This window comes from Coregonus lavaretus (assembly GCF_964263955.1).
Source record: "Coregonus lavaretus genome assembly, chromosome: 8".
Lineage (NCBI taxonomy): Eukaryota > Metazoa > Chordata > Actinopteri > Salmoniformes > Salmonidae > Coregonus > Coregonus lavaretus.
In genome coordinates this window covers 53,645,084-53,668,352 of record NC_139995.1, presented here as the reverse complement: position 1 = coordinate 53,668,352, position 23,269 = coordinate 53,645,084, and the positions used below count along the sequence as shown (strand labels likewise).

Sequence of the window (23,269 nt, the reverse complement as noted above, 5' to 3'; positions counted from 1 at the left end):
GATTTTGCAGCGATGACAAGAAAATTGTTGTTTTGTCATTTTATTAATTGTCGACTGATTTATTAAACACTGTCATACTGAATGTAGTTACACATGTAAGGAAAGTATGTTGATTATTGAATACTCCGATTGCAGGTATAAAGCCATATTTACAAAGGGGTTTTGTTTTTTACATTCACTCAACATTACATTTTTTTATGCAGTATTTCCTACCAGCTAGCTCTTCTGTGGCTAATGGTAAAGGAAGGTAGTTTTGTTTGTAGAAACATTTTGAAATTATTTTAAAGTTGAGAATATTGTACAGTTAAACGTCATTTTAAATGGATGGTTCAGAGCTGCACAATTAATTCCTATGAAATTACAATGAGCATTGACATGACGATGGGCAATTATTACAGAGGTCAAGTATTGTTCTGAGTAGTGCAGTCACATGTGCCATTCTGAGGCAAGAATTTCAATTTGAATCTATATAAGTCAACCTTGTTGATTTCTCTATACACTATCAAAAATAGGCAACAGTATAAAAGTATATTTTAAAGCACTTCTCAAAATGGCAACTGGATAAAATATACTTAAGTTGCGGTATTATTATGGCGATCGTAATACATAAGCATGATTTTAATTGTCCAATTTGTATCTCAGAAATTGGACACATGGTAGCCTAGTGTATTATCTTGGAGCTGTAAAAATATTTAGGATCTGCGTGGTTTGGAATCCTTACAGTAAAGTCCACTACATGTTCAACAGGGAAGTGACATTGAAACGCAGGATTGGATGGAGTGTTATCTATAATCTAAGATGTATATCCTTGGCTATTGCAGGTGGAGAATCCTCTTTAGATGGTGTTCTCGGCATCAGCCTGGATTTTCCTTTCGATCATCTCCCTCAGGCCCTTGCTGAAATGTAGGTTTGCCCCGATGATGAGGTAACCCTGAAGGGTGAAAGGTCAAGGGTGGAGAAGCTGATTGGCTGCTGTACATCAACAGGGCCACATTCAGAAGCCAAACATTGTGGAACATTCCAGATGTGAAATGTTATGAATAGAGCCAACGTGATTCTTTATTCTACATGTCAGAGAGGTTTGTTCTAAACAATATATCCTATTTCTAACTGAACGTTCCACGACGTCGTGCTCTGGTGATTGGCCGAGGTGTCAAGTTGATGATGTAGGTGGCTACGATTGTAAAAAATTATTCATGATAATTTCTACTTTCAGATAATATTGAACCAGCCACAATTTGATAGAACTATATTGAATGTGGTGTTCTTGCATAACAGAAGCCTTGAGACTTACATTATGATACTCCACCACTTCCTCTATGAAGTCCAAACCATCTGCAAGAGGGATCGAGACACCTCTCTTGGTCCAGTCTGAAATTGAATCACGGATGAAAGATTAAAGATATAATGTTTAAAGTCAACAGTCTTATAACGAATTACACGGGGTTATGGTTTTGTTACCTGAATTACCTGATTTATGTATATTGATGATGTATTGTGGGGTTAAACTGATCTGCTATAAAATGATACTTACTGTTGATGATGGGTACTACTGAGATCTGCAGCATGGTCTTCAGAGGGCCTTGTAGGGGAATAAGCTAAAGAGACAGAACATCTAATTGTTGTATAAAATGAACGATTAAGTATAATAATACTTTTGTGAAGATAACAATGTGATTTTAGCATTCTAGATGAGATTATTGTTTTCCATATTGATTTGTTCTCAGTCAGTGGCCACGCCCAGATGAGCACAAACATGATGGAATGCCCCTTTTACCCCGAGTGCATAAAAAGCCGAAATTCACCTCAGACCGGCAGACGTGAAGCGTGAGCTAAACGTTACAAAATGGTTTAAAACTACAACTCCATTACCAAAGGAAGACCAGCAGACGTGAAGCGTGAGCTAAACGTTGCAAATGGTTGAATTTCTACCAGACCAGGAAGCCCACGGCTTAAAATGGTTGACAATCTACAAGACCAGCAGACGTGAAGCGTGAGCTAAACGTTACAAAAGGAAGACCAAGCATACTACGGTATAAGCCCAAGAAGCGTGAAGCTGAAGCTACACGTTACAAAATGGTTAGACCAGAAAGACCAGAAAACGTGAGACGTTAGTCCACACGTTTGAAATGGAGAAACTATGAAACTCTCAACCTCTACACGAGGTGAAGAAGAAGACAAGACCTTATCATCTCAGTCTGCAGCTGGCATGTATAGTCGTCTAGAGAACTTTCACTAAAGACATGAGATAGAGGACAATCCCTCTCAGACAACCGCTGGTACATCTGAAGTATTCATTCTAACCAGCACTACGACTTGAAACTCTTCCAAGGACATTGGGATCTCTGGTGGGCAAACCAGAGTCCTACATCATCAACTTAACTATCGAGAACAGCTACACGTAAATACATAGTTTCCAAAGTAACCACGATAGTTTGAATCTGTCTCTCCCTTCCACTCTGACCCCCCCACTACCCAAGCATTCATGCTAATGCTAGTCCAGTCCCCTAGGGACCTGTTTTCATTGTATTAAGTTAGTAATCAATAACCTAGGTGTGGGTGTGTTTGTATTGTGTTATTATTTAGTTAGTTAGTAAATAAATAATCAAGCCAATTTGTGAATCGCTGATTCATCAATAAGGTTAGGGTTCTTGCAGGTTCAAGGATTATGCGACGTTCAGAATGGGACTGATAAGAGGTAATTATTTAATAAGTGACTGTTATCGATATATAACATATATCTTCTAAGAGTTTAATTCGGGAGATGGTAACTCGTTAAACAACTTCTTCCGTGGTGCACCAAATTCCTAATGAGTTAATTGTTACATGATTAATTTAATTGAGTGACAATTAAACATAGTTAGGTGATTCGATAAATAACAATCATACATTAAAGTAAGTCATGTCACGATAAGAGATAGCAGACCTTGGCTTGCCGGAAGGCCTTTTTTCAGCTGATTATGACTGCTGCCCAGATGTCCAAAGGGCGATTTCTGAGTTGGATTATTCCTACAAAGAGTTTAATTCCTCATTGTTCCCTGAAAATGTGTTCTTTCCTCAGAACCACCTTAAGGGTAGGCCTATATGCCATAGAACAGGGGTGTCAAACATACGTTCTGCAGGCCAGATGCGGCCCACGAGGGGTCCAATCTGGGCCGCGGGTGGTTTGAGCAACAATACTTTTTTAGGGGAGGGGGAACCTAACTTTAAATATACTTTAAAATGGGTAAAACCAAATCGAAACTGTGTAGAAATTATAACGGACCTACATCCATACAGTTTCTTGACTGTGTCCAGCTCGCTAATAATCACCTAAATGAAAGCTTGATAGTCAAGCAGCATCGAAAATGTCAAAAACGATAAATACAGGACTATTTTTAGAAAATGTTGACGTCGAGGAAATATAACCAATTTCCAGTGCGGCCCTCTGGACCTCGCTGAAGACCGAATGCGGCCCCTGGGGCAAAAATGAGTTTGACACCCCTGCCATAGGAGAGCTTCAAAGGCATCCCCAAGTAAATCCAAACGACATGGAAATGCCTGTCAAAATATATACATTTTGATTCTAGACAGAAACAAAATAAAATTGCATTATCAAGCCATGTTCTCTGAATTAATTTCTTAAAAAATCCCTTTATGCTTCTTTACTTTTCTCTGTGGAAATAGGTGTTGTTTTATTGGTTAAAGCAGTAGTGAACTCCCCTTGACTTATTCCACATTTTGTTGTGTTACAGCCTAAATTCAAAATGGATTAAATATATTTTTTCTCTTAACCATCTATACACAATACCCCATAATGACAAAGTGAAAACATGTTTTTAGATATTTTAGCACATTTATTGAAAATGAAACACAGAAATATCTCATTGACATTAGTATTCACACCCCTGTGTCAATACTTTGTAGAAGCACCTTTGGCAGTGATTACAGCTGTAAGGCTTTCTGGGTAAGTCTCTAAGAGCTTTCCACATCTGGATTGTTTAACATTTGCGCATTATTCTTTTCAAAATTCTTCAAGCTCTGTAAAATTGGTTGTTGATCATTGCTAGACAACCATTTTCAGGTCTTGCCATAGATCTTCAAGTAGATTTAAATCAAAACTGTCACTTGGCCACTCAGGAACATTCACTGTCTTCTTGATAAGCAACTCCAGTGTAGATTTGGCCTTGTGTTTTAGGTTATTGTCCTGCTGAAAGGTGAATTCATCTCCCAGATGGCAGGTAGCCTACTGGTTAAGAGCATTGGGCCAGTAACTGAAAGGTTGCTGGTTCGAGTCACTGACAGGGTGAACAGTCTGCCGATGTGCCCTTGAGCAAGGCACTTAACCCTAATTGCTCCTGTATGTCGCTCTGGATAAGAGCGTCCACTAAATGGCGTAAATGTAATGTTACCGATTACAAGCATACCCATAACATGATGCAGCCACCACTATGCTTGAAAATATGGAGCGTGAGAGTGGTACTCAGTAATGTGATGTATTGGATTTGCCCCAAACATAACACTTTGTATTCAGGACAAAAAGTTAATTGCTTTGCCAAAGTTTTTGCAGTATTACTTTAGTGCCTTGTTGCAAACAGGATGCATGTTTTGGAATATTTGTATTCTGTACAGGCTTCCTTCTTTTCACTCTGTCAATTAGGTTAGTATTGTGGAGTAACTACAATGTTGTTGATCCATCCTCTGTTTTCTCCTATCACAGCCATTAAACTCTGTAACTGTTTTAAAGTCACCATTGGCCTCATGGTGAAATCCCTGAGCAGTTTCCTTCCTCTCCGGCAACTGATTTAGGGAGGAGGCCTGTATCTTTGTAGTGACTGGGTGTATTGATACACAATCCAAAGTGTTATTAATAACTTCACCATGCTCAAAGGGATATTCAATGTCTGCTTTTACATTTTTACCAATCTACCAATAGGTGCCCTTCTTTGCGAGGCATTGGAAAACCTCCCTGGTCTATGTGGTTGAAATTCACTGCTCGACCTTACAGATAATTGTATGTGTGGGGTACAGAGATGAGGTAGTCATTCAAAAATCATGTAAACACTATTATTGCACAGAGTGAGTCCATGCAACTTATTAAGTGATTTGTTAAGCACATTTTACTCCTGAACTTTCTCAGGCTTGCCATAACAAAGGGGTTGAATACTTATTGACTGAAGACATTTTAGCTTGTCATTTAAAATAAATTTGTAAAAATGGCGAAAAACATAATTCCACTTTTACATTATGGGGAAAGGGGGATACCTAGTCAGTTGTACAACTGAATGCATTCAACTGAAATGTGTCTTCTGCATTTAACCCAATCCCTCTGAATCAGAGAGGTGCTGGGGGGCTGCCTTAATCGACATCCACGTCATCGGTGCCCGGGGAACAGTGGATTAACTGCCTTGTTCAGGGGCAGAATGACAGAGTTTTACCTTGTCAGCTCGTGGATACGATCCAGCAACCTTTCGGTTACTGGCCCAACGCTCCTACCCGCCAGGGGTATTGTGTGTAGGCCAGTGACAAAAAAAATCAAAATTTGTATCTATTTTAAATTCAGGCTGTAACACAACAAAATGTGGAATACTTTCTGAAGGCACTATACAGTATATATGAGAGAGAGAGAGAGAGAGAGAGAGAGAGAGAGAGAGAGAGAGAGAGAGAGAGAGGCGCACAGAATCTTACCGCCAGTGATTCCAAAGCAGACTGGTTGGAGAAGATTTTAAACCTGTCGATAAAAACAGAATACTTTCTGAATTTGCCTGTGATGCTACAGAGATATGGCGTGCGTGCGTGTGAATACGCATGCTTACCTCCTCAAGTCTGCATGGACAGCCAGTCTCTTGCCCTTCATGGACACCTTGGCATTGAATTTGGCCTCCTGCAAGGAACAGAAAGAGAAGCTTTATCAGTGCGTTGGTCTTCACCCTTCCTTCCTCCCTGCTTTTCTTGAGGAAATCACTAATCTGACAGGCTAAGACTGGTGAAATGAGTCTATCCACTCACTTACATATCAGTGATTACCTCAACGAACGGAGGAAGGAAGGATGCATTTGAAACAATATGTATCCTTCCGTTCCTACAGAACTAATCCTTAGTCTAATTATCAACCATTCTAATGGAGTTTTTTCCTTTCTTATTTTTTGAGAAATATCAGTAACTGACAAATGAACAACATGAGAAGACAAAACCTCACCATGGTCATGCTGCTGAGCTGAACAGGCGCCGTGCCGGGCGGTAGCACCATCACTGTGACGATGGCGGTGACGGCCACAGTGGCCCCGGAGGTCTTGATGGTAGTCTTGGGGGCTGAGTTCAACTCCAGTTGCAGGGAGATAGGGTACTCCACCAGGGCTGGGTTCTGAGATACACACACATGCACGCAGACACAAACGTGCACGCGTGTGTAACATAATGTGTAGAATAGCATGAGATTAGCTATAAAACTGTGAATTGTTCCCTCTGCCCCATGGCATTATAATGTGTGTAGAATTGCAGGAAACTAGCTTTAAAACAGCTGCATTTTCCCCTTAGCATCATGGCAAAATGTGTAGAATAGCATGAGATCAGCTATAAAACTGCAAATGTTTCTCTTTGCCCCATGGCAAAATGAGTAGAATTGTAGGAAGTTAGCTGTTTCCCCACTAAAAATAATAATAATTGTTTTAATTATTATTATTTGGGGGGCAGTTTGGGGGGGGGGGGGCCTTGCTCAGACCTCAAATATAAAATATATTTTGATTTGTTTAAGACTTTTTTGGTTACATCATGATATGTGTTATTTCATAGTTTTGATGTCTTCACTATTATTCTACAATGTAAAAATAAAGAAAAACCCTTGAATGAGTAGGTATGTCCAAACTTCTGACTGGTAGTGTATATCCTCACCATCATCATAAGGGTGCCAAAATAGGTCGTCCTGAGGAGCAGCTCCAGATCCTTTGGCATCTGAGAACATAGTATTCAACAGGCATTCAATTGGATGTATTTGAAATTACTATATTCATGTCATATTACTACCAGAACAATACTGGTATGCTGTAAAAAAAAAAAAAAGAAACACTCAGAAATTCCATCTATGCAGACTCCCTTTTTTCTATACAGATTTTGTATTTTTTTTTGCTTAATGATTGGGTTTGCGGCAGATCACCTTATTATGTAAAGAGGTGCTGTACCAATGATGACTCAACTGCGTATTAAAATCTGTGTCAACATGTCTGGCACGACCTCTGAAGCAGACACCAGTTCTTAGGCCAATATGCCAATATGGAATAATTTACACCTTGGAGCTAAGAATAACTTAAGTAATGTGTAGGCTAAAATGCAGGGGAGGGAATAGGGTTGCAAGACATAACGGGGGACTCTGGTCTCATACTTACGCGCTCGTTGGCGATATTCATTTGGAATATGCCGGCTTTATAATAGGAGTACAACCCGCTGTCAAAGAAGTACTCGGACAGACCCAGGTACACCATGCGGTCGTACTCTCTCACGATTGGGTTGACGGCATAGTTGACCAAGGTGTTGCTCTCGTTCCCGAGCTCAAAGAACATGCCCTGTGGGGGGGGGGGGGGGGGTGAGAGAGAGGGAGAGAGAGATGCAAAAATAGATTACATTTTATTTGAGGGGTACCTACATAAGGGCTTCATAACACATTCATAAGCAGTTCAATTATGTCAACAACCACATGTTGATAATTGTTGCAGTATCAGTGACATTACTGTGACATAACGAAAATATCAACTCACGGTCATATGTACTGCTTATGAATGCATAATGTGTGGTTTTGAGTGTGTTATGAAGTCCTTGGGTACCCCTCCAATAAAGGGTTTAATACCCAAAACATACCTACATAATATACACATGATATGGCCATGATGCATGAAACTAATGCATAGCTAGCTATCGATCGACTATCTCACTCACCCTGAAATCCATGTCAAGACTCCTTGAAGTCACCACTGGGTCACTTAGGAGAGAGTAGTCGATCCCCACATACTTGTCCACTTCAGTTCGCACTGGATGGGTTGAAATCAAAACAAGCACACCATTTTCTTTCTGCGTGCAAAAGTTATTTTAAACTATTTTTAAAAATGTTAGTTATGTTTATAACCAATCTCTCAAGGCATTTGCCAATGAACCACTGTACTATCTTACCTGGAATTGTCTCCAACAATGAGTTGATTAAAACCAAACCAGCATGGTTCATGGCAGGGCAGATCTATGAAAACAGCAGACATGTTAAAGTAACAGTCCAGTGCTCCACATTTCAATTAAATATGACCTATAATTCATTACAAGATGAGGTAAATACATTTTCTTCCAAAAATAATAATTCAGCTTTTATGTCTACCCCTATTTGCCATATTCACTCTGAACAGAACAGTGTGGGCGTGACAGTCATCATACATATTCATGCTCAGTAAACAGCTGATTTGCCAGCTCAACCAATGAGGATTTAGTCGTAGGTGTTGACATGTCGTCGTAAACCAGCATTCTAGAATGAAATCAACTGATCTGTCAGAACCTGTTGGTTCAGAAGGAAGCGCATTCCTGTGGTCAAGAACGTCGCCAGGAAGTCATACACCCTCCTGCAAAGGAGTAAAGCAGAGTTGAATTACACCCAGAGACGTATATCTAAATACATGGCTCTGATTACACCCACTCATGTCAAAAAAATCACTAGCTGAAAAATACTGCTACTAGCCTACATCACTGCAATTAGTCTCTCTTGATTCAAGACCGACTAATAGCTCCACATTGCACGCAAGTTTAGGTTCTCTGCCTTTTAGATCATAATGAATACAATTATTATAGACAGGGAGAACCTGATCCTAGATCAGTACTCCTACTCTAAGATGCTTGATACATATGGCCACTGATCAAGAAAGCAGCTCAAGCATACAACAAAAAACTCTCAACAGGATTTACCCCAAGGTGCCAGTGAACTTCATTTTCATTTTGGCGATGGAGGCATCACAGGTGATGTTGGAGATCTTGAGACGGCCCAACTCATCTTTGGTCATGTGCAGGACAGTGTGGATGTTCACGCCTTCTGCAGAGGCGTTGATGGCTCCGGTGTCATAGCTACAAGACCATGAAGAAGAAACCTTCTCAGATCATCATCATCCTCATCAACGTCATCATCTCAACCACATTAAGTAGCATCAAAAGGTAAGCACTTCCAAGAAACTATTCTTGGACATCGATTATCTCTGAAGTTTGACTTCAAAGGAGATGAGTCATCAATCTAGCCTACCTCTGTATGACTGAACTCCTCAAGGCTATACAATATACTATTGTGAGTATTTCACCACAGGCATTATTTTGCATACAAACCCATTATTTTCTTGTCAAATGCACTAGAGAGACCATAGAGGATAGAGAGAAAGACTTACAAGAACCAGTATAGGACGCGTCTCTGGAAACTGAGGGCGATGGAGGAGTTCTGCACCTCGAAGAGCAGACCCAGACCAGGCTGGAAGGCCAGGTCAGCGTAGGTCAGGTTCAACTCAGTTATTTTCACCCTGAACCACAGGAAGGAAGACACTTGGATCAGTGCTTGGGCTGATACTAGAAAGTCACTAGAAATTCACATGAAATTCACCAGAAGTTCCCTTTTAGTAGCCGCAATCTTGTAGCCTGGTTGCCAGTTGGTTGAAGTTGGCCAAAGCAGAAACAGTGAGTGGGTAGCAATGCTGTCTACTGGTGTTGATTTTCCAAGAACCCGGATTTCTAGAAGATGACCCATAAAGTCAGCTTGGCTACTGGACTTTCTCTTACAGAAGATGAAGAAGTTCTAGCCTCGTAGACCAGACAGATCACTTTGCACACCTTTCTTTTTCACTTCATGTGGTGAGTGAAGCCATCTGGTCTTTATCTTTTGAAAGGGAGTATTCAGTTGCTGAGCTTTATAGGTCATCTTCTAGAAATCCAGGTTCTTGGAAAATCTATCCAGACAGACACTACCCACAGTTCATTGATAGGCACAGATATCAAAGGATCTGGAACCATTGGAACATAGCGGCAGCAACATTGGATCGATAAGGTGGATGGATCCCAGCCCAGGGCTTACTCATTGATGGTGTACTGGAAGCGACCCTCATTGCCCTTCATCTCTGGCATGGTGATGTTGCTCAGTTCCTCCACCACAAACTTCTGGGTCTCGTACTTCACTGAAAGGCAGGTTTGAAATAGTTAAGTTTAGAGTCTAAAGCTACCTAGCCAATGCCTTACGAAGACAGCCCACACAACTAAGAGGATCTAAGTGGATTAAGGTGCATTGTTTGGGTAATAGAGGCTAAAGTAGAGCAAAATCCTGATAGTGGCAATGCAGTGGAGGTGATGTCTTCCTTTGGTCAAGACTGACCATTGAAGACTTTCCAGGAACATTGAGTACTGTTGGAGACCATTGGAGACTGTTGAAAACGTAACGTTATGACTATAGCTACTGTTCGCTGAAGGAACCAAAATCGCGCCTGACAAAGCCAATGAAATCTGCGCCTCGTTGGAAGCTCCGTCTTCCACAGGTGATAAGAGTGAGGCTCAGATTCATTCCTTCAATTGAATACCGCACTTCACCGAGCCCAGGAACGGGCTGTGTGGGGCCAAACAGGAGCTGTACCTTGTTTCCCTCCTCCAGAGAACAGTAGTTATAGTCATAACGTTACGTTCCCTTTCAGTCAGTCAACTTCGGTATAACATACTATGGGGAAATGGAATCCCACCCAAGCCTACCCCAACGGATATTAAATAAAACGCCCCATGGCAGACCACCCAGACCTGACCTGGGTATTGCACATGGTGCGCTGCCTAGTGATTTTCCTCTGTCCCAGCTGTAAGCACACTGTGGGCTACACTGGTAGCAGTGACATCCAAGCAATAAAACCACACAACAGTGTGTGTTGATGCCCAACTCAACGCAGCACAAATGAAGTCGGCGCATACACCGCTAGCTGCTATACGACAGGGAGATAGCCTCTACAATCCTGCGGGAGATGCTGCCCTGCCTTGAGCTGGATTAGCAAAACAGACAAAAATCAGGTCACATAACTGGATATCCCGGGTCCCTCAATGTACATGCGTATAGAGATGTAGGATCTTAATTTGTTTGTTGCTAAGGATTTTCCTGCACAGCAGGAAACGTAACCTTGTAGTGTATTAAGGTTTATAAAGGCTTCTAAAGTTAGTGATTTCCACTTTAAAATGTTAGACTTTATTTGCCACAACATAAAAATTATCAACCCCTAGAAAAAGGAAGGACGCATTTGGATGCAATGTCACCTTAGAGTTGCCCGGGGTGAACTGAGTACAGGAAGGGTGTACAGATAATGCGTGGAGGTCCCCAACACGCATATCCAAAGCCAAAAGCACGAGCAAGGAGGTGTTGTAGGAGAGGATACGCAGATCCACAGCCTCCTGTGGTTCAAAAAGGGGCCTCACAAAGCATCCAAAACCAAAGCTAAATCACAAGTGGGCACAATAGGTTTAGAGACCGGTCTGAGCCGGCGCACACCCTTTTAGGAACCGCACCGCCAGGGGAGTGGCACCATCAATTCCCACATGACATGCTGAAATAGCCGCCATGTACACTTTTAGTGTGGAGAATGGCCGCCCTTGCTCGAAAAGCTCATACAGGAACATAAGGATGTCCCTCACATAGCACTGAAAAGGAACCAGCCCTTTATCTTGGCACCAGAGCTCCAACCCCTGCCACTAAATACGCATACAGCCCCCCGTGGAGGGAGCCCTTGCAGACTGAATAGTAGCAATAACGTTCGGAGGTAACCCTCTAGCTCTAGCCGTCAGATTGGCCCTCTTAGGGGCCAGGCCGATAGAAACTAAATCTCCGGCTTTGCGTTCCAAACCTGCCCGTGCGCCTGGGACAACAGGTCCCTGCACAACGGGAGTTGTCACAGGTCACCGCCTAAAAGGCAAATTATCTCCGTGAACCAAAAAAGAAAATAGAGAAATAATAGAAAAGTAAAACACATAATGATAAAAGTAATAATAAATACACAATGATTAACGATAACTTGCCTATATACATGGGGTACCAGTACCGAGTCGATGTGCAGTAGTTGAGGTAGATATGTATATATAACTAGGAATAAAGTGACAGATAATAAACAGTAGCAGCAGCGTATGTGATGAGTCAGAAAAGTTAGTGTAAAAAGGGTCATTGCACATAGTCCAGGTAGCTATTTGGTTAACTATTTAACAAATCTTATGGCTTGGGAGTAGAAGCTGTTCAGGAGCCTTTTGGTCCCAGACTGGGCGTTCCGGTACCGCTTGCCATGCGGTAGCAGAGAGAACAGTCTATGACTTGGGTGGCTGGAGTCTTTGACAATTTTGAGGTGCTTCCTCTGACACCGCCTTGTATAGAAGTTCTGGATGGCAGGGAGCTCGGCCCCAGTGATGTACTGGGCCGTACGCACTACCCTCTGTAGCGCCTTGCGGTCGGATGACTAGCAGTTGCCATACCAAGAGGTGGTGCAGCCAGTCAAGATGTACTTAGTGTTGCAGCTGTATAACTTTTTTGAGGATCTGAGGTCCCATGCCAAATCTTTTCAGCCTCCTGAGTGGGTGGCTGTGTTATGACCATGATATGTCCTTAGTGAGGTGGACACCGAGGAACTTAAAGCTCTCGACCTGCTCCACTACAGCCCCGTCGATGTGGACAATGGGGGGAAATGCGTAAAGGAGGGTCCGAGACCAATGGTGCTCCAGTGCGTCAGTTCCCAATGAAGTGTTCGGGTCCCTCATCGAGAGAAACATTCAACAAAGAGTGCTTCCTTGCGATGAGCAAAGATCTACGTCGGCCCTGCCGAACATTTCATATATCTGGGAGACCACCCAGGGGTGTACCCACCACTCCTAAGAGAGAGGGGCCCACCTGGCCAGAAGATCTGCGCCCGAGTTGAGGCAACCAGGGACGTGCGTCGCAGGAAGCGAGAACATGTGAGCGCTGCTCCACAGCAATGGGGAGAACCAAGGTTAGGAGGGAGAGAGACTGAGTCCCTCACCGTCTGTTGATGTATGGCACCACCACCATAAATATTGCCGGTTCTGACCAGCACAAGCCGGCCCGACAAAGGCGGGAGGAAGTGCCTGAGCACCAGATACACCGTTAGGAGCTCCAGGTAATTGATATGCAGTGTGCTCTGCCATCTTACAGTGCACCGCACCCTCGGGGCGAATGCGTCTGTCGTGACCTCCCTGTGGGGTACTACTGAAACCATGGGAGCCCCCTGACAATAACAGAGGATCTCACCCCTGGGCCAGGGCCCGTAGGCCTGACGAGGACACCCGGAGCCAATGGTTTAGGCTGTGAGAGAGGTGAGCGACTAGCACTCAGCGCTGGAAAAGAATGTTTGCTTGATCCAGAGCAATACTGCGCATGCGCACCATTGGTTGGAGCAGACAGCGAACCTCCCGTCAAGTTCCATCTGATGGGATGGGACGCCACCTTGTGGAAGGGAGAGATTGGTTATTTTTCCCTTTCCACCACTCACGACCACCATGTGTCTGAATGTGGAGAAGGGACACTTTTCATTGAAGCCACATGTGGGAGACGCAACACTTTGGACACTCGTGCACACTATGGAACTTTGGGTTGACACAACTGTGTTTATGAGCCAAGGTTTGCCTGAAGCCCCGTCTACTCTGGGTTCGGGGGCTCCGGCAATCAGTGACGTACCCCGATTGGAAGTCCCACTTGGAGGTACTTCTGTCACAACAAGCCTCACTCGGTTTAGGCAGTAAGAGAGAGGGCGACCAGGTTCTTTGGGTATCCCCCCGCCGCCTGTGTCTGCCTTGGTTAAACACCGCTTGCCTCTCTTCCCAGACTTATCAATGAAGGGTCCGGGTCCCACCTCGGTGATCCGGTCCTACGCTTCATATTTTCAAGCATGTGGGTGGCTACATCATGTTATGGGTATGCTTGTCTTAGGCAAGGACTAGGGAGTTTTTTAGGATAAAAAGAAACAGAATAGAGCTAAGCACAGGCAAAATCCTAGAGGAAAACCTGGATCAGTCTGCTTTCCAATAGACACTGGGTGACAAATTCACCTTTCAGCAGGACAATAACCTAAAACACAAGGCCAAATCTACACTGGAGTTGCTTACCAAGAAGACAGTGAATGTTCCTGAGTGGCCGAGTTACGGTTTTGACTTAAATCGGCTTGAAAATCTATGGCAAGACTTGAAAATGGCTGTCTAGCAATGATCATCAACCAACTTGAATCAAAAGAATAATGCGCAAATGTTGCACAATCCAGGTGTGCAAAGCTCTTACCCAGAAAGACTCACAGCTGTAATCGCTGCCAAAGATCATTCTAACATGTATTGACTCAGGGGTGTGAATACTTATGTAAATGAAATATTTCTGTATTTCATTTTCAATACATTTGCGAACAATTAATTCAATCAATTTTGAATTCAGGCTGTAACACAACAAAATGTGGAATAAGTCAAGGGGCATGAATACTTTCTGATGGCACTGAGTGTTTTTGTTGTGAATTCCTTACACATTTCGAGGCCTCTGTTGGTGATCCGGATCCTGCAGCCTGGCGGCTCTGCTGCTGACATGGCAGCGATGAGTGGTAATAGGAAGTAGATAGACACACTGCAGGAAGCCATCACGACTCACTCAACCTGCAGGGGGTCAAAACAGACAGACAAAGAGAGAGTGGGAAAGGATCCAGCCACCTCAAAGCTCAAACACTAAATACTATTGCTGGGTTTCCCAAAAGCATCGTAGCACTAAGATAATTAAATTGAAATCAAATGGATTAAAAATTAACACCGTAGCGTCTAAGCCGGGGGTGGGGTGGGGTTCTACTAAGCTAACATATGGAATTGTTTTAAGATGGTCATACCATGGATCATTTAGCTATTTGGTTTAGAATTTTAGGACCCCTTTAGGTACAGTACCAGTCAAAAGTTTGGAGACCTACTCATTCCATGGTTTTTCTTTATTTTGACTATTTTCCGCATTGTAGAGTAATAGTGAAGACATCACAACTATGAAATAACACATATGGAATCATGTAGTAACCAAAAAAGTGTTAAACAAATCAAAATATATTTTATATTTGAGATTCTTCAAATAGCCACCCTTTGCCTTGATGACAGCTTTGCACACTCTTGGCATTCTCTCAACCAGCTTAATGAGGTAATCACCTGGAATATATTTCAATTAACAGGTGTGCCTTGTTAAAAGTTAATTTGTGTAATTTATTTCCTTCTTAATGCATTTGAGCCAATCAGTTGTGTTGTGACGAGGTACAGTGCCTTGCAAAAGTTTTTCCTATTTTGTTGCATTACAACCTGTAATTTAAATGGATTTTTATTTGGATTTCATGTAATGGACATACACAAAATAGTCAAAATTGGTGAAGTGAAATGAAAAAAAATCTAAAAAATTAATAACGGAAAAGTGGTGTGTGCATATGTATTCACTCCCTTTGCTATGAAGCCCCTAAATAAGATCTGGTGCAACCAATTACCTTCAGAAGTCACATAATTTGTTAAATAAAGTCCACATGTGTGCAATCTAAGTGTCACATGATCTGTCACATGATCTCAGTATATATACACCTGTTTTGAAAGGCCCCAGAGTCTGCAACACCACTAAGTAAGGGGCACCACCAAGCAAGCAACACCATGAAGACCAAGGAGCTCTCCAAACAGGTCAGGGACAAAGTTGTGGAGAAGTACAGATCAGGGTTGGGTTATAAAAAAATATCAGAAACTTTGAACATCCCACGGAGCACCATTAAATCCATTATTAATAAATGGAAAGAATATGGCACCACAACAAACCTGCCAAGAGAGGGCCGCCCACCAAAACTCACGGACCAGGCAAGGAGGGAATTCATCAGAGAGGCAACAAAGAGACCAAAGATAACCCTGAAGGAGCTGTAAAGCTCCACAGCGGAGATTGGAGTATCTGTTCATAGGACCACTTTAAGCCGTACACTCCACAGAGCTGGGCTATTTTTTATTTATTTATATAAAAACATTTATTTATTTTTTTACCTTTATTTAACTAGGCAAGTCAGTTAAGACCAAACCCGGACGACGCTGGGCCAATTGTGCGCCGCCCTATGGGACTCCCAATCACGGCCGGTTGTGATACAGCCTGGAATCGAACCAGGGGGTCTGTAATAACGCCTCAAGCACTTCGATGCAGTGCCTTAGACCGCTGCGCTACTCGGGAGCCCGCTTTATGGAAGAGTGGCCAGAAAAAAGCCATTGCTTAAAGAAAAAAATAAGCAAACATGTTTGGTGTTCGCCATAAGGCATGTGGGAGACTCCCCAAACATATGGAAGAAGGTACTCTGGTCAGATGAGACTAAAATGGAGCTTTTTGGCCATCAAGGAAAACACTATGTCTGGCGCAAACCCAACACCTCTCAACACCCCGAGAACACCATCCCCACACTGAAGCATGGTGATGGCAGCATCATGCTGTGGGGATGTTTTTCATCGGCAGGGACTGGGAAACTGGTCAGAATTGAAGGAATGATGGATGGCGCTAAATACAGGGAAATTCTTGAGGGAAACCTGTTTCAGTCTTCCAGAGATTTGAGACTGGGACGTAGGTTCACCTTCCAGCAGGACAATGACCCTAAGCATACTGCTAAAGCAACAATTCGAGTGGTTTAAGGGAAAACATTTAAATGTCTTGGAATGGCCTAGTCAAAACCTCAATCAAATTGAGAATCTGTGGTATGACTTAAAGAGGGGGGGGGGGGTGAAAAGTTATGCACGGTCAAGTTCAGTTTTTTTGTCTTATTTCTTGTTTGTTTCACAATAAAACATATTTTGCATCTGCAAAGTGGTAGGCATGTTGTGTAAATCAAATGATACAAACCCCCCAAAAATCAATTTTAATTCCAGGTTGTAAGGCAACAAAATTGGAAAAATACCAAGGGGGGTGAATACTTTCGCAAGCCACTGTAGGGGTGGTATACAGAAGATAGCCCTATTTGGTAAAAGACCAAGTCCATATTATGGCAAGAACAGCTCAAATAAGCAAAGAGAAACGACAGTCCATTATTACTTTAAGACATGAACTTTGAAAGTTTCTTCAAGTGCAGTCGCAAAAACCATCAAGCGCTATGATGAAACTGGCTCTCATGAGGACCGCCACAGGAAAGGAAGACCCAGATTTAACTCTGCTGCAGAGGATAAGTTCATTTGAATTACCAGCCTCAGAAATTGCAGCCCATAAAAATGCTTCACAGAGTTCAAGTAACAGACACATCTCAACATCAACTGTTCAGAGGAGACTGCGTGAATCAGGCGTTCATGGTCGAATTTCTGCAAAGAAACCACTACTAAAGGACACCAATAAGAAGAAGAGACTTGCTTGGGCCAAGAAACATGAGCAATGGACATTAGACCAGTGGAAATCTGTCCTTTGGTCTGATGAGTCCAAATGTGAGATTTTTGGTTCCAACCGCTGTGTCTTTGTGAAATGCAGAGTAGGTGAACGGATGATCTCCGCATGTGTGGTTCCCACCATGAAGTATGGAGGAGGAGGTGTGATGGTGTGGTGGTGCTTTGCTGGTGACACTGTCTGTGATTTATTTAGAATTCAAGGCACACTTAACCAGCATGGCTACCACAGCATTCTGCAGCGATACGCCATCCCATCTGGTTTGCACTTAGTGGGACTATCATTTGTTTTTCAACAGGACAATGACCCAAAACACACCTCCAGGCTGTGCAAGGGCTATTTGACCAAGAAGGAGAGTGATGGAGTGCTGCATTAGATGACCTGGCCTCCACAATCACCCGACCTCAACCCAATTGAGATGGTTTGGGATGAGTTGGATCGCAGAGTGAAGGAAAAGCAGTCAACAAGTGCTCAGCATATGTGTTGGAAAAGCATTCCAGGTTAAGCTGGTTGAGAGAATGCCAAGAGTGTGCAAAGCTGTCATCAAGGCAAAGGGTGGCTATTTGAAGAATCTCAAATATAAAATAAATTTATATTTTGATTTGTTTAACACCTTTTTGTTTACTACATGATTCCATATGTGTCATTTCGTAGTTTTGATGTCTTCACTATTATTCTACAATGTAGAAAATAGTAAAAATAAAGAAAAGCCCTTGAAAGAGTAGGTGTGTCCAACCTTTTGACTGGTACTGTCTGTGATGGAACATTGAATTTGGCCTTGGCGCTATTAGCCCATAGAAACGCACTGAATAACAGATTCATACATGGAAAAACAGTTAGTCAAAAATCTAAAAGGGAGTTTGTTTCGAAGTGTCTGTCCTATATCTGAGAGACATAAGAAAGGTCAGGAAATTATGTTTAAAAATGTTTTACACATATTTCACTTTTTTTTTTTTTGCCACTAAACTACATCTATATGCTTCCATTCCTTTTTTAAACTGGTACCGGGCTGCCTTCAGACGAGTCCTGTGAGGCTTGTGGGTGTCCTAGAGCAACACAACCAAGCCCAAACTGTACGGATGCTACAGACAGAAGTTGGCAGATCGGCGGTACCGACTTCAGGCGAGTCTTGTGACGCTTGTGGGACGTTTTCGTGAGAAGACCGATTTTTGGGATGTCTCATCATCTGACAAACACCGCTGTAGCTCTGCCACCTTTTACCACAGATGTGAATGGCCGACATCTGCGTATGCGGTGGATTGAGACGCAGCCCATGCAACAAATATCTGTAGCTTAAACAGACAGATTTTTATGAGGATTTTTTAAAATTCAAATTAGATTCCCGCGGGGGAGCGGACATCGACTCTAGGGTTAAGATGATCTTAGTGCTAAGATGCTTTTAGGAAACCCAGGCCAGTTCTGTACTACTCAAGTCCAGAACTCAGACTCAAGTCTGACTTGAGTCACGATTTTCAAGACTCGGACCTAAAGAGCCCAAACAGAGTATGTATTTCCTTACTTGTAAAACGACTCAATACTAGACATCCCATAGGTCACTCTCGGTCATAAAAGGAGCAATTTATTGTTTGTTACTAGGTTTCTAGGGTCGCATCAATCTCCTTCGAAACTAGGGAGATAACATAATTCATTCAGTTCCTATTAACCTTATTGACACTTTATTCCATGAGACTGAATTACACAATATTACTCAGAAGTCATCCAGGTCATCAACGTATATATCATCTAATAAATGGGTATTCATTTCAAACAACATTTCATATTAAAGTCAAAGGTAATGAATGCCTTTTAGAGAAACTATTTGCACTGCCTATCTCAGTGTTCGTCTTTCACCATTGTCCTGCAACAGTGAAAATGCACAGAATCCAAAACAAAATGGACAGACATGATTATTAGTCGCTTACAAACATGTACATTGTCCCCCCTTAAATTCTACAAAGATAGGCAGTTAAGATGTACTAGGACAATGTACACACTATCGAACTGCTCTGCGTGATAAAGTCCTCTCAAACAATAACACTCATTGTGTTCCTTGTATTTACAATAACAGATCTTATTTTAAGCTAATCTGTACATTCATATCATCAACCTTGCTAACAGATGTTTTATAGTAAGTCAGATGTCAATGTAGTTATTCCTTCTTGTACGTCACTCATGCTCTTAGCCATCTTACTCGCCATCACAAGCAAGAATTCAAAGATGCGTTTCTCCTCCCTGACAAAATCCTGCACCAAAATATCTTACCTCAACAATTGAGGGTCTGTGGAAGCCAAGTAAAAGAGAAAAACAAAGAAAACCCCTAAATGTTTTGTCTTCTTTACGGTATCTCCACAGTGTGCAAGTCAAATACTGCAGTCTGATTCCCTGTCCTGCTGTAGCATGTATGGTTGCTAAGTAAGTGAGTCAGAAAGAGCGAAAGAGAGTGTGTGTGTGTGTGTGTGTTTGTGTGGAGCTGCACAGCTCTTTGTCCTGTTAAACCGCAGGGGCAGCGGTGAGTTCTACTAACCCCCCACAGTGAGGAACTAAAAGGCTTGAAGGAGAGCAGGATGCTCCTTGACCCATAAGATTTTAGGAGGGACTGCTGGACAACCCACCCCCGCTGCCAACCCCATTTCATTTAAGCTCTCTACAGTCTAACCTCATACAAATGCTCAAAACAGCATGTGTGTGGAGTGCTGGAACCGGTTTCTCAACAATCGAAGTGGACAAAAACTAAACAAACACTTCATCTCCCTAAAGACCTTTCCCCTTGAAAGGACAATTTACAATTTCCTCACCCTTTCTCAGAATCTGTACAGGGGTCAAAGATTGCGGGTTCCCAGAAGGAAATGTTGCTTGTGTGGGGGAGAAACTATGTGTAAACTCCTGTCTGTATTCTGTCTCTAAATGTTGTATATCACTAGCAGCATCATATCACTAAGTATGTGTAAATGTAGTTGGCATTAAAGGTGATTCTGATCGTAAACAGTGTCTTCTTCACAATAACAGTGACCACCCATATCATAAAACCACCAAGTGTTTAAAAGCATTAATCATTGAGTCATTTATGAATGGTTAAATGCTGGTGGCCAAAGCTTGAGAATTATTAATGGTGATGGCAAGATGGTCCATGTTCCAGAGTCAGTTTGACACAGGCTATTTTCCCAACATCTGATTCCTGTTATTGTGTTGAAACCATGTTATCTATTGTATATCCTCCTCCCACCCCCAGTTATCTGCCTCCAATAAACTATGTTGGCTGACAGGAAACAAGTGTTTCGCAATGGAGGAGAGTGCTGGTACTCCAGTTCATACACACAAGTGTACGGTCATATCCAGGCCAATGACCAATAGAGAACTCTGAGTGAAGAGATCTGGGAATAGGGCACGTGTGTGTGTGTGCGTGTGTGTGTGTGCGTGCGTGTGTGTGCCAGACCCTAACCCAAACAACAACCCACATCGTGCTTCATGAGAGGTTCTGTATTCATGCCCTTTTGTGTTTAGTTAAAGTTAACCATACTCATGTAGTTACAGGTAATCAGCACACATAGGCAAGAGCAGCCCCCCAAGAAAGAGCAGCCCCCCAAGAAAGAGCAGCCCCCCAAAGAAAGAACAGCCCCCCAAAAAAAGAGCAGCCCCCCAAGAAAAAGCAGCCCCCCAAGAAAGAGCAGCCCCCCAAGAAAGAGCAGCCCCCCAAAGAAAGAGCAGCCCAAAAAACGAAGCTAAACAACAAACTTGCTAGATACCGTCAACTAACTAGCAAAGCAAACTAGTGATGTTATACAGTGTGTTGAGGTGTTGCATCAAGTTTCGTCACTTGAATAAGATATTCTGCAGAGCATGTCAGAGTTGACTGATTCAGCACCTGCTGCACCACTATATAAGGATGTGTATGCATGGCCGGCCCCAGGCATAGGCAACATAAGCGGTTGCTTAGTGCCCCCGGCCGCTAGGCCCCCCCCCAAAAAAAAATTAAACATATATTTTAATGAACTCATTCAGGGTCTCAATTTACTGTTGAGTGTTAGAATAGTAGAATACACAAGGTGCAATTTCAAAATTTGGTTGTGCATCAGCAGTTTTTCTCTTGTTATGTCAGTCACTGACAGTCACTCAATCAGTTAACAATTTTTAGATTGGTAAGTTAGTCTAGCCAGCTATCTAAACTTTGTAGTAATCATGGCCGAACACCGATCGGGCACACCGATCGGGAACACTGATCTCTAGGGGCCCCCCTTTGATTTTGTTAGTCACTCTCATTCAGATATCATTAACATAGCATAAGTATTGGCAAAATGTGTAGCATTGCAGGAAATTAGCTTTAAAACGGCAAACATTTCTCTCTCCACCCCATGGCTAAATGAGTAGAATTGCCCTGGAATATGTTATCAAATTGCTAAACTTCTCTACTCCCCATGGCAAAATGTCAAGAATTGCAGGAAATGTTTAAACTAAAATTATCTCCGTTGTCAAGAGAGGCCACTAAAATGTTTTGCCAGTGAGGTGGGGGGGGGGGGGGGCAACCAAATCTCGCTTAGGGACCCCAAAAGGCTAGGTCCGGCCCTGTAAGGACTCATAGCCCCAGCTCCTATTTCAATGGGGGAAAAGTGTACCCAAATGCACTTCAGCCCAGCTTGAACAAAAAGGGAATCAGGTGCTGGACTGAGAGACTTGAAAATTCAAAAAACATTCCTTCACCCAGGACACTTCAACAGGTGACTATCCCAAAAGAATATGTAAAAGGAGCTCTCTGTTTCTGCATAGATCTGATTATTTATTGGTGGAAAATAGGCCTATAGCTATTTCAAAGTTATTCATGGCTTATGCTTTGTAATTTGCTGGTCAAATTATTACTTTTGTTGAGCAAAGATGAGCTGCAATACTGCTGTGTTTGGTTAGGGCCGGGGTATCGTTTAATTATTTTTCAAATGATCAGTCTACTTTCAACATCTTCCATGGACCATCTCAAAGTTAGCATTTTATCATTAGTCAAACACAGCACCTTCAATTCCACTGGTGTGATCAATGGTCCTTATCAATTAAGCTTTAACTTACATAGTCACATAAAATAAATTGAAACACAGAAGAATGTATTGAGATTTTACCAAACATCTGTCATCTCAGTGTTGGAATCAATGCAAGAAGACATACTTAGACATCATTACAGTAACCATAGGATTTAAATACAGACTGCTTAACCACTGTGTACATAAACAGTATTTTCAACATCCACTTAATACTGTTTGAATTGACTGGTAACAACCAGTTTGTAGCCCTTTACTTTTGTGAAGCCTTGCTAGTTCGCTCTGTTGTGTCATCCCAAATCCTAAAACACAAATCCAAACTAGTCTGGAAAAAGTGCAGCATTGTGTTCTGTTCCATCTCATATTACCTAAATGAATCTCAGCAGGATATACGTTTCTAACTTTGATTAAATTCTTTAAAGTCTTTGTTAGTAGACTGTACCTGAAAGTCAAACCCACACTCACCTTTGCTTGTGCCATTGTGGAGTTGACACAGAGAGATTTCAAGTTTTATTAGTCGTATGTACAGGATACACCTTCCAACGAAATGCTTACTTGCAGGTTCCTTCTCGACAATGCAACAATACTAAGAAATAAGAAAAGTCCTTGTCCTCTCAACTCAAATCATCAAATCCTGGGGACATTGAATTCTGAGCCTGCTAGGTCTGTCTACCACCTTTGTGCAGACTTTTCATTATCTAAAATCTATTTTCATACCCCCATCCCCCCTTTCCCCCCAAATGGGCTTACACAATAAACTGCAATACTTACAGTGTGTTATTGGCAATATCTCTGTGGCAAATGAGTTGACTCAGCTCCCAAGGGTTTCACCGGTTCAAATAGTTGTTCCTGTGTTCAG

General features: G+C 42.3%; 1 protein-coding gene across 2 annotated transcripts; it reads right to left on the bottom strand.

Moving 5' to 3' along the window:
• Positions 1-24: 24 nt before the first annotated feature.
• LOC311133859 (phospholipid transfer protein-like) lies at positions 25-23,269 on the bottom strand. Of its 2 annotated transcripts, none has more exons than XM_084167463.1 (16): positions 23,182-23,269; positions 14,511-14,637; positions 10,058-10,157; positions 9,381-9,509; positions 8,914-9,069; positions 8,510-8,573; positions 8,140-8,203; positions 7,909-8,000; positions 7,362-7,538; positions 6,871-6,930; positions 6,179-6,343; positions 5,796-5,863; positions 5,668-5,710; positions 1,535-1,598; positions 1,295-1,371; positions 25-931 (listed from the first exon to the last, which is right to left on the bottom strand). In XM_084167463.1, exons 2-16 carry the CDS (start codon positions 14,620-14,622, stop codon positions 836-838), a joined length of 1,467 nt encoding a protein of 488 aa, XP_084023589.1. In that variant the 5' UTR covers positions 14,623-14,637; positions 23,182-23,269; the 3' UTR covers positions 25-835. The 2 variants fall into 2 exon arrangements, with proteins under 2 accessions (XP_084023589.1, XP_084023590.1); XM_084167464.1 differs by lacking the exon at positions 23,182-23,269 and adding an exon at positions 19,652-19,870.